The 16844-nt window shown below is 38.8% G+C and overlaps 1 protein-coding gene across 3 annotated transcripts; it reads left to right on the top strand.

Annotated features, from left to right (window-relative positions):
* Window positions 1–327: 327 nt before the first annotated feature.
* Window positions 328–5624, top strand: LOC149250646 (uncharacterized). Of its 3 annotated transcripts, none has more exons than XR_016266836.1 (3): window positions 328–614; window positions 3558–5104; window positions 5258–5624. XR_016266836.1 is itself a non-coding variant. In XM_089459162.1 (3 exons), exon 3 carries the CDS (start codon window positions 3728–3730, stop codon window positions 4826–4828), a length of 1101 nt encoding a protein of 366 aa, XP_089315288.1. In that variant the 5' UTR covers window positions 328–614; window positions 1028–1112; window positions 3558–3727; the 3' UTR covers window positions 4829–5201. The 3 variants fall into 3 exon arrangements, 2 of the variants coding, with proteins under 2 accessions (XP_089315288.1, XP_089315287.1); XM_089459162.1 differs by lacking the exon at window positions 5258–5624 and adding an exon at window positions 1028–1112 and having other exon boundaries at window positions 3558–5201; XM_089459161.1 differs by lacking the exon at window positions 5258–5624 and having other exon boundaries at window positions 3558–5201.
* Window positions 5625–16844: the final 11220 nt, after the last annotated feature.

Genomic DNA, 16844 nt, shown 5'->3' with positions numbered 1-16844 from the left:
CAGAAATATAGTTGAAGGGAAATGACAGTGGGTTTGTTTGACGCGTGGCGTTCACAAACACTGGCCAAAATGGGACAAGCCTTTGTTGCCGTGCACGTGGAAAGAAACACTAGGCAAAAGAGCTTTCAATCATTAACGAACCCCATTCCATTCCATTTCCGTCCGTGGAAACATTTGAAAAATGGCTGTCCGTAGTGGTGGCAATGGCGTCCAGTTAATGAGAGCTGACGAACTACAACCATTCCGTCGGTACGGGACCACCCCGAGCGTCATCTCACTCAATCAAGAGCTGCCGTCGCTGCTGCTTCTTCGTTTTTTAGCCACTTCTCAGCTTGCCTCCTCCTGTCTTGTATTGGAGTTGGCTTTTATTCGTTTTCATTTTTTCCCTTTCTCACGAAGAGTCGCGACACTAAATGTCATTTCCGTGACGCGTTAATGGACGGTAAATGCTATGCTTATGGTTCCCTTTGCCTTTGAGATGGAAGCGCTAAAGTTAGTGAAATCTTTGGTCCGTTTCGTCTCTGGTTCGCTTGTTTGATCGGCGGCTCCATCGTAGATGCAAAAGCCTGTTGGAGCTGCTCCTTTTTAGAGGAAATGACCGACTACTACTTCTCGTAAGTGTTTTCCTCTTTTATCTTTCTTGTTTGCTTTCTCTTCGCTTGTTGAAATTTGCCAAAGATTGTCATAAATTCATCATGTTTGATTTGTCATTACAATGGATCACATCCACGAAAACGCATAAATGTGTAAATTTCTTGAAACTGTCGACGGATTTACAAATCTTCAATCTTATTTCCAGTATGAGAATGCAATATTTCAGATATTATTGTGGTCGAAGGAAACTTATACTTCTTGAAAACAAAATGGTCCACAAAAATATATGCATCTGTAATATTCCTGCGACTGTCGAATGGATTGAAAAATCTTTAATCTTATTTCATAGTTATGTTGAGAAATGCAATATTTCAGATATTATTGCGGCGGAAGGAAATTTATACTTCTTATTCTAAACTTCCGTGGCTTCCAGGCCTATGCTGAACGAGTGTTGAGATTCCAAGCATTTACATGCGCAGAAAGGCAGGAAGTCGCATTATTTGAGAAATCTTTATCAGGTTTCTTGTTAGCTTAAGTAATATTTGTTAATGCGCTGAGTGACATTCTAGTTAATGAACATTTAGGCTTCGGATAATTTAGTAATATTTGCAGTTTGTGGAAAACTAGGATACTTATTTGTAGAATTAGTATTACTTACAAATTTAAGCAATATTCACTTATACGATATTTACTAATTTTTACAATATTTCCTGTAATATTAAATAGTATTTGCTAATTCGCTTAAATTTACAAAGCTATTTGCTGAGATATCGTAGTAAATAAATACTTCGTCTTCGGATCTTTTAGTAATATTTGCAGTTTGTGCAAAACTGGAACAGTTATTTGTAGAATGAGTATAGTTTATAATTTAAGCAATGCATGTAGAGTTCGTTATTTCATGTAATCTGAAGCAATATTTGCAAATTTGTTTGAATTTACAAAACGCTATGAGCTGAATGAAATTATGGTAAGTAAATACTTATAATCTTCGGATTTTTTTAGAAGTATTTGCAGATTGTTCAAAACTAGCAATAGTTATTTGTAGAGTTGTTATTTACAAATTTTATAAAATAAATAAAACTTACTGAAAGCACTAGGCCGTAGGGTATTTGCAGACACTATGGCTTGGTTAAAAGATGCTAATATCGTGTGATTTTGAGTAATATTTTCAAATTTTGGAAAACAATCTACATTTTGCAGATTCTCTTAACATTTGCATTTAGAAAAAGAAAAAACTATGGCGTAGTTGACAATAAGGTGTTGTATGTTTCAGCCTGCACATATACACAAATTTATGCTTTAATACACCTATGTCTGTTCACTTTAATTCCACTCAATGCCAGTATTGTGTCACCTTAGTGAATAGATCCAGTTAGCTGTATATGTATTTCTAATATTTTGCCAATGTTTGCACTAGAAGTACTTATTTGGATTAACAAACTGTTATTGAACTTTATAAAATATTATATTTTTTCCATGAAGACAACATATGATGGTATGCATACATCACTTACATTGTATCAAGAAAATCCAGCAAAAGATTTGAAGAACAAGAGCTAACCTGGTTTTACTAGCACTTCAGCGAATGGGAGGTGGGTTCTGCTGTTGATGACTGACCTACTCCCCTTTACTGTTTTGTTATGTTTACGCAAATCAGCAATTGCATTTACATATCAGTGATTTGATCTGTTCCTTTCCGTTAAAGTTAAACTTTAAATAAAAAATTCCATGTTTTCAAGAGATGGACTGTGTAGATGCTAATATGACATCTGGATCACAGTTAATAAACATAGGACACAGACATACATTGAGATTAAGAGGTCAGGGCAGTTGTAGCAAATCAGATCTAGAAGCTACGACAACTCCTCGACAAACATAGGAAACTAAAATGATTTGAGAAGATATGACAGGGGAGTGATGATGCTAGGAGAGATTTGTTTGATTAAAAGAATGAAACACTTACATATGATAGAGCTTGGCATGATCTTGTGTTATGTGACTTGTCTTGAATGGGACAAGACAGGCTTACATTTCTAAAATTTTCAGTAAAATGCATAGGTTCTGCAAACCCTTAAATTTAAAAATTGAAATGTTTTGTAGACAGTATACACGGTACTTGCCACAATATTTGGAGTGTATATATCTTTGGATCGATTTTCAGGCCCTTTGCACATTGCAGCTACCCCAACTAGGGCTTCACTCTATTGACCAATATCTTATCTCCTTCATTCATAAGGGGGTTTTTAAATTGTGGAAAATAGAGTCAATATATGGTAGCTATTGGGGGAGGATATGGAGTAATCCGGGTTGTAGGTATTATGGGGTATGAAAAAGGGGTATCTTTTAAAAATAGGGATTATTTTTATTAGAAATATGTAATGGAAGGGGGTTCAACAAAAGGATTTTGGGAGGTTTTTATCAATATCTAGTGAGATTAGAGGTATTCTTTAATATGCAAAGAAGGCAGGTACTATGGCACAGGTTGAAGTAGAGACCATGTGCAAATCCCTCTAAATATATTACTTCAATGTACTATATTTAAGGTTGGTTGTGAGCTTTTTAATAAAGATAATTGCCATGATATGATATATGATGCATGTATGTTAACTATATATTTAAGCTTGTTTTTATATCAATGGGTCAATCTCCTGTCTACCTAGCAGGTCCAGAGGGATTATGCCCTGCAGGCCCTTTGGCAACTATGGATCAATAGGGCGCTTTTAAGCAATCGAGTGGACAGGACAGGGACATATAATTATCTTCAAATTTATACTATGGATATATGATTATAGTTTAGTCAATTTAAAAATAATTAGAAATACACTTATTGCATGCCAATGCTCGATACAAATGAATACTTTAGGTACCATTTTTTTATATACATAGAAGTCTTAAATCCTGATTTGTAAACCTTGTTTTATATTTTATGGACTGCATATTAACAGAAGAATTTGGCTGTGCAGAGTTCAATTGGAAATGTTGCCAATGCGGTCTGCCTACACAACGGATATGGGAGGCATGTACTAGAGATGCCTCACTTAATGATCCAAAGTTAAAGTTTGGAGTCCTCGTACAAAACTCTAGAACTTAGAAGCCACCGCTGTTTTTCCATTATAACATTTCAAGGTCTGTTATGATCATGACAAGCTCTAGCATTGATTTGGATGGTGAAAGCTACATCTCCCAAGAATCTGTTATTAGTAATCAAATACTCCAATCCAATATTTCGTCTCAGAAAGATTCTATTGAAGGATCCTCTGTCAATACACCTCATATGTTCTTTGATACACAGAATAATTTATGCAAGGCCAAACAAAAAGTTTCTTCTTCTTCGGAGAACTTGGAAAAAAATTCAAAAATATCTTTAGAATTAAGCCTAGGCGGCGGTGATTTGAATGATCTGCAGACCTGTGACCTCAAAAACCAATTTGGACTCCATTCTGACAAAGTCAATAAAGAAAGCAGTTGCATAGCAGCAGAAACTTCAGACCATGTTAAAAAGGGGTCAGAATGGGGTGAGTCTGTAGTAAGTACAAGCGAAAACAGTAATGACTTGGATCCTCCTACTTATTCTGAAACCTCTTCCCCTGCTCAAGGATCTGATCCTCGGGTTTTCCCCTGTAATTTCTGTCAAAGAAAATTCTACAGTTCTCAAGCATTAGGAGGTCATCAAAATGCCCATAAGCGTGAGAGAACTTTGGCTAGAAGGGCACAGAGAATGGGGTCTTTTGCACAAAGATATTCAAGCATGGCATCACTTCCACTCCACGGTTCCTCGGAAACAAGTTGGACGCCCAGTCGGTTTTTAGGGATAAAAGCACATTCTTTGATTCACAAACCTTTCCCTGAAGGTGATAATCTGCCGCAGGGGCATCATGGTTGGTCAATGGTTAGGTTCATGGAAAATCAGATTAGTGGGAAACATGCCGCAGATGAGCTTTCTAGCAGAGCTATTAGTAGAGGGGTAGCCAGGTTTGATAATAATTACTTTGGTTTAGCTGTTGGCGGGAGGGTGTTGGGAGGCCCTCCTGTTTTTTTAGAGGAGGGCGCCAATTTTAGCTGGCCGGGTAGTTTCAGAAGTCAGAAAGGAGAAGCTGGTCATATTTTCCAACCAAAACAAAACCTGTCGGCTCACGACAATTCTAATGGCATTACATTACAAAATTATGTCGCTGATACGGCACCACTGTCTTGCAAGGATATCCCCAGTCCTGATTTAACTCTTCGGCTTTAATACGTTGGCTAATCAGACATACAGTTTGAAGACTAAAGCGCTGCGGGAGGGCTGTTTAAAGGCCTACGCATGGAGAAAGAACAGGCTAAAATTTCTAGGACGGCAAGATATATAGACGCTTATAAATTGTCTAATTTGATTCTCGGTTTTCTACTATCATTCGAGGGGCATCCTTGCCCATAGCTTTATATTGAGCAACATTAAACCTTTCTGATCCCTGCAGGTGATCTTCTTTCAGCGTAGGAAGTCCAATTTTCCTGAAGAGTTCATTGGACAGTTGAGTAGATCCCATGTATATTAATGAATGCTGCTGCTTGCAGAATAACTTAAAGTGGCCGGAAGGATTTGTTCTATTTTATTTTGTCTTTTATTACTCTATGGCTTTCTTTTCAACTTGACTGGCTGAATGTTCACAGTTTATTGTTGCAGCCCTGTAAAGTTGTTCTTCAAATTAGCGCTGCGTTCAAGTGCTAGAAAAATTAGGTAAGTTGAACTCCCATCTTCGCAGCTTTGCATTTTGTTCTCTTAACGAATTCTCTCAAATCTAAAATAAATTTGATAAGATTGAATAGAATTTCTACTTTCTTCTGCCACCTGGCCTAGTAAGTTTAAAATATATGGTATTGTCAAAGTTGATTTGCTGGATCAATGATCTCCTCGCCAGGGTTGAAGTCTTCCAGTGATGTGCTTGTCCCGGCAAGCATTTAGTCCAAAGAAATGAGAAGAGTCCCCAATCATGTCTGCTCACAAAATTAGAAGCTCTCATTAAAGCCATTTGTTCTTTCTAATTTCCTTTTATCTTATCTCACCTGCCATCTGGTTGTTTAGCGATACTAACTTAGTCTCATGACATGAGGAATAAATTTTTGGTTTCATGTTATATAAAATCAGATTAAATTCATTTAAATTGCAGATTTAGTGTTAATAAATTTTGAATTTCAATCAAATCCTTTGAAATGCAATCCTTTGACCATGTTAATGCATCTTGACTCTTCATCGCCTCTGCACTGGCTATTATTAAAGTAATATTATTTAAAACACAAATAAAGCTAAAAAGTCCCCTTTGGCATGAGTTTTATAATCACTTGTGACGGCAGAAGAAAACAAAATGATTCTAAAAAATAAATAAAGAAGAAAACGAAGGTCTTGTATGTGACAATATTCTTCATACTGGGCTACAGCCCCGTTGAAACCAAAAAGAATTAAAAAGAATTAAAAAATTCTTAAAAAATTTGAGAAAAAAAAGAGGTAGCTAGATGTACCAGGAATGCTGTTTGAAGGTCGATATACCAGGTCATCCCAATAGCTTCACCAAAGAATGTTACAAACAAATTTAGGAGAGAAAGAAGAGGCAGTGAGATATCCAGGGAAGAAGATGGCCTTTCAGCCATCGGATGCGCATTGTCAGATGAACATAGAATCGGAAAGCGAGGTTAGAGCATTGTTCAAAATTTGATACACGTGGCCATCCTATACGTTCACCATCTCAATACACGAAAAAATATATTGGTTAAAGATCGTTCAACAACGTACTCGCCATTGGCTTCTTAATTTGATACATACTGTAACAGAAACCATGACAGGTTTTTGGACAAATCCGACAGTAAATTCATCATACTTGCCATTGCCATTGGTTTCATAACTTGATATATATTTTAACAGAAACCATGACAGATCTGGTATACTTGCCATTGCCATTGGTTTCATAACTTGATACATATTGTAACAGAAACCATGACAGATCTGGTAAAAAATCATTAGGATTAGAGATTTATCAGAAGCAATATACTATAAAGGTGATATTGACTCACTTTAATTAAAAGCCTATTGTTTAGTTTGTTGGAGTGAATTTTAATTATAAGGCTAATAATTTTTTTTTACAGTTAAATAGAATTCTTTTTACAATAAAATTCCTTTTTGTAAGTTTAGGTAGTTCCTTTTCTATTTATAATCCGCAAACTGAGAACACATACATGACATAGGTGGCCACAACTTGCCCAAAGGGAAACCAAGCTATGAACCACCTAAAAATAACATAGGCCATCCAAAATTGGTATGTCTGTAGTCTTTCTAGCCATGCTATGTAAACCATACAATTAGAAATAGAGTTTTTATCTACTGTTCCTATAGACATTCAGAAATATAAAAGATACTATCCGCTAAAAAAGAGCACACTGCTAATCTGAAAACAGAATGAGGCTAAGTTTACTCATCCTGATCTTCGTGGTCAGTTTCCACCGTTGCTGGGTTCGCTGCTGAACCCCCATGCACAGGTCCCCTGTTTGCTACTCCTGGGGTGTTTCGCTCGATACGGTCCAATCTCATGTCTTGCCTGCAGAGCTGAAATTGTATGGTCTCCAGGTCTTTCTTATAATCAGGCATGTCTCTTGTTATTAAGGCCATGCCCATTGAGACCTGCTCTACTGCCTTGCATAGCAGCTTCTTCATAAGCCAGTACAGGTGCAGTGTTTGCTTATACTGAGCCATTCGACCCCTTGTGTTACCCGGGTCAGAAACCATACCCCTCCACTCTTCCATTTCCTCCTCAGACTCCTCCTCCTTCACTTCCGCTTCCATGTCTTCAATTATTTCTCTTATGCCTTCATCTGTATTTCTCATGTAATCTGTGGCTGCTTCCTGAATGGTTTCGTTCATCGGTCGACGGCCTCGCCGATTACCCGGGGTGCTACTATTTTGTGGTCCCAGGCGGTTGCTTGTCTGTCCTTGGCGACCGCGACTACATCCTCGACCCCTTCTGCGACTTGCTCGAGCCATCTCCCTGCTGCCTTCTATCTGTTCACAAGACGAGCAGTAATGTGTTAAAATAAAATCCTCACCAGTCCAAGTGCCCATCCACTCCGGGTTAGGCTGTTCGTGGGTACACTTGCCTATACCCAGTTCACCCGGAGGACTATCCCTGCCCCTCCCTCTGTTTCTCATTGCTTTTCCTTCACGCAGATTTTTTTGATCTGCATCTCTAATATCTGCCCACTCCCCTACTGGAATTCGCCCTTCCCCATCCCGGTTATTCTGTATCATGGTAAAGCCTTTAGCCATGATCCCAGCTGCCCTTTCAGCGTTGTCAGAGGGCTCCTCCTGGGAAGGCAGTAACGGCTTACAAGGGTTCCCTATCAGATTTCCTTCACAGTCCCTTTTCCTTATGCTCTTCTCGTTGGCTTCCTTTAAGCGACTGCTATGTCTGATGCCTTTACCCCAACTTTCCATCCTCATTTCCTCTCTGTTATTTTCACATGGTATATACTCCTACTTCCCCCTTTTGTCGTTGCTTATTTCTTTACCCTTCTCCTGGTTCCAGTCCCAGTGCTCAGGCTCTATCATGTTCTGAGGTCTGGACTGATCACTCTTCCTATTCCCCTTGACAGGACCCTGTTCGTCCTCCCTTCCTCTGTTTTTATCCCCCCCCCCCCCCCCAGCATACTACCAATGGTGGAAATAATAACAGGAGGGCAGCAATTTACATACCCAGTAGCACGATCCTTGTTTGCTGGTGTAGGATGTGGCTCCCTTGTCCCGCTCCTTCCGTGCTTCCCTCGCCTTCTATCCTTCCTCTTTACTCTACTCCTTCTATACTTTCACATACCACCACCCTGCTGTCTCGTCATGCCGTCATCACCGTCCTTCCCCCCACTCTCTGTCCTGACATTCCTTCTGCCCTCTTTCATTACCAAATGGCGGTGCCTTACCATGTACCTCTGAGCTCTCATGCGTACCTGTCCTTGTTCCATCATTCCTTTGACATCGTCATTATGGTGCATTACCTTGTCCGTCACCCCGATCGGGGGTTTATTGTACTCCTTTTGGTTTCTCTTAGTCCTTATCATCATCCTTCACTAATATATCCCTTAGTGGAGACAATCGTGTATCATTTGGGTGTATGGGCCAGGTTTTTTCCAGGTTGCCCGATTGCAGATCGCTTCCCCAGTTGGCAAGGAAATCAGCTGCCTTGTTGCCGTCCCTTTTAACATGCTTGATTATGATGTATTCGAATTGGTTCATAATTTCACCCACCTCCTGTATGAGACTCGCAGTTCTCCAGCTGTGACTAATATTTTCCCAGTTCATTCCAGTATGCAGCTTCCTCATCAAGTTGATGGCCATTAGGGAATCCCCTTCCACCTCTAGTTTGTTATATCCCAGCTTAACCGCAATTTTAAATCCCTGTCTAGCCGCCATTAGCTCTGCTTCGTTGTTGCTCAGTCTGCCTCCATAAGCTGCATATATCAACCTGGTCCTGCCCTGACTGTCTCTGAAGATGTCGCCCATCCCCGCATTGCCTGGATTACCTTTGGAAGCTCCATCAAAGTTCAGTTTGATGAAACCTTCTGCTGGTCTACTATACCTCTAGGCTTATACCCCTTGTGTGCTTGTTCTTTTCCATCCCTTTTCTCTTACCATCTCTTTTGTTAAATTTAGCTGTCTCAAGATCCTGGTTTCTTGTATCGAGGTATTCCAGTCCTCCTGCTGCCATTCCTCTGCCAGTATGGTTTCCCTTATGTGCTCTACTATTCTTCCCCAAACCTTCTCCACTGTTAGTGCTTCATTCTTAAATATCCTTCGATTTCTTTCCTTCCATATCATCCATAGAGTGAACCCCATTGCTAGCCCCCAGGCTCTATTAAGGACCGGGCTGGTAAAATGTCCATGGCCCCAGTGTTGCACCATCTCTTTTATACTTTGCGAGTTTCTATTCGTTCTTCCAAAGACGCCAAGGAGAGCATTCCATTGGCTTCTCGCGAACTGACAAGAATTTAGTAAATGCTCTATGTTTTCATTTTCTAACTTACAGAGTTCACAACGAGCAGGACCCTACATCCCTCTTTTTTGTATTTGATCCCATGTTAGTATTCGACCCTTGCAGGTTAACCAAAGAAAGTATGCCACTTTCGGCCACCACTTTCTTTCCCATATTTGTTTCCACAGGTGCTGATTACCTTCCTGATCCATTTTAGTCTTCAGGTCATATGCCTCCTTTACCGTGAAGCTTCCTTTCATGGTGTGGCCCCATCGCAGGATATCATGTCCTTCCCTGACCAGAAGCTTACGCGATGCCATTTCCTCCATATAGTGTCTCTTCTGATCTTCTTCAATATTTTGTCCCCAGTCATCCGGATTTTTCCATACTCTCCAGTTCTCTTCTCTGTGGTCTGCTTTCCAGTAGTCCTTCACTTGATTTAATCCTGCATCTTGTGAAGCTTGCTGAATAGTTCTGAGTTCCTGTTTTTCCTGTAGTTTGTTTCGTTGTTGCCATGCCTCGTCCCAAAATTTTTCCCTTTGACCATCTCTTATCTCCCAGAAGGCATGATTTGTGATTAGGTCTCTATTCTCGCTGGCTAGGTTCCAAACATTGGAACCTCTTCGTTTTTCTGTATTTCTCAGGATCTCTTCTGGTTTTACTGGCATATTATACTTCTTGGCCCATATCTTCTTCCAAAGGTCCTCCCCTCTTGACATCCACCTCCACCATAATTTTGCTCCCATGATTTGGTTTATGAGGTATGGGTCCTTCAATCCTAGACCTCCATCTTCCTTTTTTCTGATCAACCCTTGCCAGGATATTAAAGCCCATTTTTTCTGTTGCTGGGCTCCTCCCCATATAAATTTCTTCATTATTTCAACCATTTTATTGCAAGCTCCTTTCAGTGCTGCCATCGCCGAGAGTTGGTATATTGGTATGGATTGGAGAACTGCTTTAACGAGGACTGTTCTTCCTACCAGGTTCAAAGACCGGAACGCCCAGTTGTTTATCCTTCTTTGTAACTTCTGTAAAGTGTGCTACCAATTAGCTAGCTTTAAAGAGTTGGTTGACAATTGGATACCTAGGTACTTGGTTGGGAGCTCTTCCACCCGGAAGCCCATCAATCTTGATAGAAAGGCTTTGACTGAGGCTGGTGTGTTAAAAAAGTAAGCACTGGATTTCTCTTTGTTGATCTGAGTACCCGAGGCTTCCATAAACAATTCCAGTATAGTCCTCATCCTTTTAACTTCCCTTAACGATGCCTGGCAGAAAAGCATTATATCATCCACGAATTGTTGGTGGGTGATAGGGAGATCATTCCCCCATGCCCTGATTCCTTTGATTTTATTCGTCTGCACTTCTTTTTTAATATACCTTCCTAGCCCTTTGGCTGCTATAATAAAGAGGAAGGGCGAAAGAGGGTCTCCCTGTCTTAGCCCTCTTGAGGCATTGAAGGTGTGTGTCGGGGTCCCATTTAGGAGGATTGAGAAAACCGGTGTGGATATCATGGTTGTGATCCAATCTACACATCTTCTAGAGAACCCAAAAGCTTCCATTACTTGCCTTAGGTATTCCCAATTCAATCTGTCATATGCTTTGGATAAATCGAGTTTAAACATCACCCTTGCCATTTTTTTGGTTTTTAACGAATGTACCACCTCCTGGGATACAATCAACCCATCTAGAATCTATCTTCCCTCAACAAAGCCTGTTTGTTCAGGAGATATGATGCTAGATAAAACCGGTTTCAGTCTCTTAGCAATTATTGTGGAAATAATTTTGTAAATAACATTACACAGAGCAATCGGTCTGAAACCCTTAGGTTCATCAGACTGAGCAGATTTAGGGATGAGGGTGAGAAGAGTAGCATTGAGACCAGGACATACCTTTTGGTTCCTCCTGGATTCTTCTACCACTACTATGATGTCCTTGCCAATAAATTTCCAAGCTGCTTGGTAAAATTCCGCTGTGAAGCCATCTGGTCCCGGGGCCTTGTTTTTCTTGAGCCCTTTTACCACTTCCTCTACTTCATCTGTCGTGACTGCTCTCATTATGGCAAGATTTTGTTCTCTAGATATTTTCCTTGGGATCTCATGACATATTCGACGGACAACCTCCTGTCTATCCACTTGAGGTTCAGTTAGGAGGTTTTTATAGTAATTCACCAAGGTCTCCTCCATTTCCTCATGTAGGGTTTTCCTTTCCCCTACTTCATTCTTCAAAGAGAAGATTCTATTGCTCTGCCTATGTTGGATCATTGCTTTATGGAAAAATCTAGTGTTTTTTTCTCCCTCTTGCAGCCAATTCACTCTTGACTTTTGCCTCCATAATATTTCTTCTTGCTTCCTTCGTTCCTCTAGTTGATTGACTATTCTGCCTTCTTCCACTTCTAGGGCTTGGCTTCTCCCATCTCTTATGATTTCTTGTTGTATTGCTTCCATATTCTGAGTCAACTGCTATTGTTCCCTTAGTATGTTTCCAAATTCCTGTTGATTCCATCTCTTAATGTTTTGCTTTAGTTCCTTCAGCTTATGTTGAAACGTTTGCATTCTATTTCTACCTCTTTGTTCACTCTTTGTCCACCATTCCTCCATTTTGCTAATGAGTTTTGGGTCCCTGAGCCAGAATGCTTCAAATCTGAAGGGTCACCTTTTGGGGCTTGCTTTAAGATCAATCTCCAATCTTACCGACCAATGGTCTGATCCCATTCCTGGGAGTATCATTACCTCCATGAAAATGTCTCTACTTACTATCTCTTCCGATATTAAGTACCTGTCTAGTCTAGATACAATTTGATGTCTGCCTCCTCTTCTATTGTTCCAAGTATGAATTCCATTGATTGTTGGAAGATCCACCATTTTTTGATTGTTTATGAAATCCCCAAACATTTCCATACCCGCATCCTCCCTACGTATTCCACCTCTTTTTTCATTTAAATATTTTATCATATTAAAGTCTCCTCCTATTATCCACGGGGTATTCTGATACAAACTTCTCACTTTTATCATGTTATCCATGAATTTTTTCCTCTCTCCTGTTATGTGTGGACCGTAAACTCCTGTGAGCAGAATCCATTCTTGTGATCCCAAATTACTGAATTTACCTGATAGTATTCGTGGCATGCTGATCCAATCATCAAATTGGACTTCCTTTGGGTTCCAAAGAATTGCCATACCTCCTGCACTTCCTACAACATCTTGACCTACTACTTCATACCTGGGTTTGAAGTTCCCCATAATCTCTTTCATTTTTTTTTTCACTAATCTTAGTTTCTTGTAATAGCATAACACTGGGTTTGTCTTTTTTCAATCTGTCTTTCAGATATCTCTGTTTCCCCTTACTATTCAGACCCCTTATATTCCAGGTCGTGATTATCATTTCAATAGTTTGGTGGGTTGGTGAAACACCTCCGATAGTGGCACCACTCGGCCTGAGTTAACTAACATCTCCCCTACCATTTGTATGGATTCGCTCATAGGTCTTCTTCCTTGTTTTTTTCCTACTTTTCCTGTTGCTCCCATCTCCAATCCTTGACCCCCTTGTGATCCAAGATGCTCTGGTTGAGGTGCCACTAGCGTTCCTTTTTTCATTTTGTATTGTTGGAACATTTCCTTGTAGAGTTGTTTCTGGTCCTTTGGTATGAATCTTTCATCCAGATGTCGCCACTCCTGTAATAATCTTTTCATTACTTGTTCCTCTTCACTGTATTTTTCTTTTTGAGTGTCTATCTCCATCTGAGTTTGCTCTGTTTTCTCTTTGATGATTTCCACCTCCCTCTCTTCTTCTGTGATTTCCATTACTTGTTCTTTCCCTTTGTCTTTCTGGTATGGTTCTTTTGGCTCTTCCTCATTTTCCTCTATTATTCCTTCCATTTCTTCCTCTTGTAGAACTGCATATTTATTCTGATTTTCCTTCTCCTTTTCCTTCAATGGTTGTTTATGGTTGTCTGGTGTTTTCTGATTCCTTTTCCTTCTTTGGACTTCCTGGAATCCCTCTTCCTTTTCTTTGCTTGATTCTTCTGTCTTTTTGTTTCCTGGGAGATTCTTTGAGGTATTCAGTGGGCAGGATCTAACAAGATGGCCGTATTCATGACACCTCCTGCACCGGAACGGTATATGCTCATAATCGATGGGCTGTTGCCATACTTCATCATGGTATTCTACTTCTATGCAATCAGGGAGGGGCTCAGTGATGTTCATGTACACACATATCTGAGCATAAGAGATGTACCTTCCTTTTTTTGTTGTATCAGCCACCTTGACAAAGGTTCCAATCTAGTTGCCTATTCCTTCTAGTATTTCTGGATCCCAAAAATCTGTTGGAAGCCCAAACAATTGAACCCAGATCGGAGCCGCCATCATCTTTTCCTGATCTGGGTTATAACATTCCTCCCAGTGCCTCATAAATAGGCTCGCATTATTGAAGAAGTATGGTCCCTCTTCAAAGACTTTTTCCTTGTCTGCAATATTTGCAAACACTACTGAGAAAAATCCTTTAGCACCAAGTTTCAGCTCAATGTGTCCTTTAGGTTGCCATCACTGTTGTATCCATTTTATCAGGTCTTTTTCAGTTGGCCAAACTCCTATAAATTTACAAATTAGAGCATGATCTTTCATGTATTCTCTGTACTCCTCTAATTTGTTATTAGGGATGACAAACCTGGGTTTTTTAACTACTCGAGGAAGGCATCTTCCTCCCAGCCCCGCCTGCCAGTGCGCTCCCATCACTGGTGTATTACCCCTTCTGCCTTGCGGCCTGTGAGTTCCTTGTCGGCTTGCCTCCCCTGCTATTACATTCTTGTAGGAGGGGCTCTCGCCCCCCCTTCCTGACTCATCCTACCCGTAGCAGGCCTCCTTTACCTTCAGTGTCTCGATCCTTTGTACTGCTCATGTAGTCTTTTGTCCTGATTTGCCCAGACTGCTGTACTCTGTTGCTGTTGCAGGTTTGCTAGGGAAAACCTGCGTCAAACCCTAGCCGTAGCGCCCATGTAAATTTATTTTAATTAAATAGAATCTTTTTTACATGTAAATTTCATTTTAATTAAATAGAATCTTTAATCTTTTTTACATGTAAATTTTATTTTAATTAAAAGCATATTGTTTAGTTTGTTCTAGTGAATTTTAATTATAAGACAAATAGAGTCTTTGATTTTGCTTTAATTAAAAGTATATTGTTTAATTTGTTGGAGTGAATTTTAATTATAAGAGATTATGTAAATTTCTTGTCAAATAAATTGTTTCTAAAAAGATAAATGTTTTATCTCAATAATATTTGGAGGAAGAATACATCAACCTAAATGATAACAACTTTAATTGAATAGACAACCACATTAATCTCTCTTGTTTGGATCCATTTGTTTTTTCTAGAGCAATGAATGCATGTAACAATCCATATTCATAGCTTTGAGGTTGTAGTCTAACAACTGGTGTTGTGGTTTAGTCCCCACGACTATTTATTGACTCTTCCTTGATTCCATGTTCATGGTTAACTCTTCCTTGATTCCATGTTCATGATTAAAAACATATATTCTTTTGAATAATATCTTAAAAAAAATCCATATTAAAAAAAAAATCCATACTCATAGGAGCATATATTTTTGTGAGTTTCAACCATTTTAACTAATTTTATTATTTTAAATTATATTTAAAACTTATCATTAAAAAATCTATACATTTACAAATGTAAAGCTCATTGTGTATAATGCTTTGGTTGTTAATTTTAAAATCTTATTTATTTAAAAACATATTTATGAAGTTAGGAGAATATTTTTATGTCCATGTTTGTAGCTTTACCTTGGTGTATGCATCTTAATGGTTATTGATTGGTTGGTGCCCATGCCCGTATGGGGCATTCACCCTCTTTATAAATAGGTTTTCTTTCTTACATTTTCCACATTTATATCGATCAAAGTCTTGCCGTGTTTTTATTTAGAAGATTCTTTCCTTGCTATTTTTTAGCTTGGCACGAGCACACGATGGATTATTGGGTCGATTCCTATTAAGTTAACATTTATGTATTTGTGTTCCCTTATCTTTCATCGTTGTAAGGGGATCCCATTTGGCATGTCCAAGATTTCATTTCTTGTTAGCTCTATTGGTTACATTCCCATTTTTGCATTTTACATGTTTAATTTTACAAGAAAAGGGGTTATGAGGTGAGTGTACCAATATCATGATTCATCCATCCATACTGTTCACACATAAACCACGTAATCATTTCTTGTCAGCTCCATTGGTTACATTTTGCGTTTTACATTTATAATTTTACAACAAAAGGGGTTATGAGGTGAGTGGACCAATATCATGATTCATCCATCCATAGTGTTCACACATAAACCACGTAAGGAATTCAAAGGATATGAATGAGTCATCAATTCATGGTGTTAACACATATAACAATTAAAGGATATGTAATTCAACAAAAATTTGGCAACCACAATCCCATTAGTTTTTGTTGGCCAATAATATTAATGGTTACCTTGGTTACCTTGATAAATTCTTGAAGGTCAACCTTAATCACTATATTACAACTTGACATCAACATAATGTTGGTGGATTTATAAGAAGATCTTTGATACATATAAGAAGTTTGATTTGATTTTAAATATTAATTTAGGATAACTTCCATTTTGATAAGACTTCAACCACCATTTAATGAGACTTCAACTAAGCTTGGCCATTTTGCTATTTGTTCTATAGTTAAATTTGAATTTTGGATTATTGTATGTTGTGCACAATAAAAATAATTCTTAATCTGCTCGACAAACGTAAATGGCATTCAATCTAAATAAATACACAATGTTGGACCATTTCATTTGAAAAGCTTCTAATGCACTTCATGTGGAGTGCATTCTTAATCTTTTTGTGTTCGGAGAAACTAGAGAGCCTTATGATTATTGTACAATTGTCTTTTTTCCAATCAAATAATGTTGTCATTGATTTGCTTCTTAAGCCAATGTGTACATCTCTTAGGGATATGTCTAATAATTGAAAATTGCATTTGAAAATGTCTTAGAATGGTATCCAATGGGTCTCTAGTGCCGCATTAAAGCAAGATCCATTGCATGTCCAAAGGAATCTAATTTGTATTTGAAGGCTTGTTGAACTTTTAAGTAACACAAGAACTTAAAAAACCCAACTCTGCTTGACATCTTTTTTTTTCTTTGCATGCTCAACATCCTAAATCAAAACTATCTTGGCCATGATTTGGTGAGTTAAGAGGATGCACAACATGGGAAAACTACAAAATAGGTTTTATGAG

Source organism: Pinus tabuliformis, chromosome 7 (genome assembly GCF_031772625.1).
Source record: "Pinus tabuliformis cultivar Carrire ecotype Pingquan chromosome 7, CPIR1, whole genome shotgun sequence".
Taxonomy (NCBI): domain Eukaryota; kingdom Viridiplantae; phylum Streptophyta; class Pinopsida; order Pinales; family Pinaceae; genus Pinus; species Pinus tabuliformis.
The sequence above is the reverse complement of the archived record's forward strand: the minus strand, read 5'-3'. Positions and strand labels throughout refer to the sequence as shown.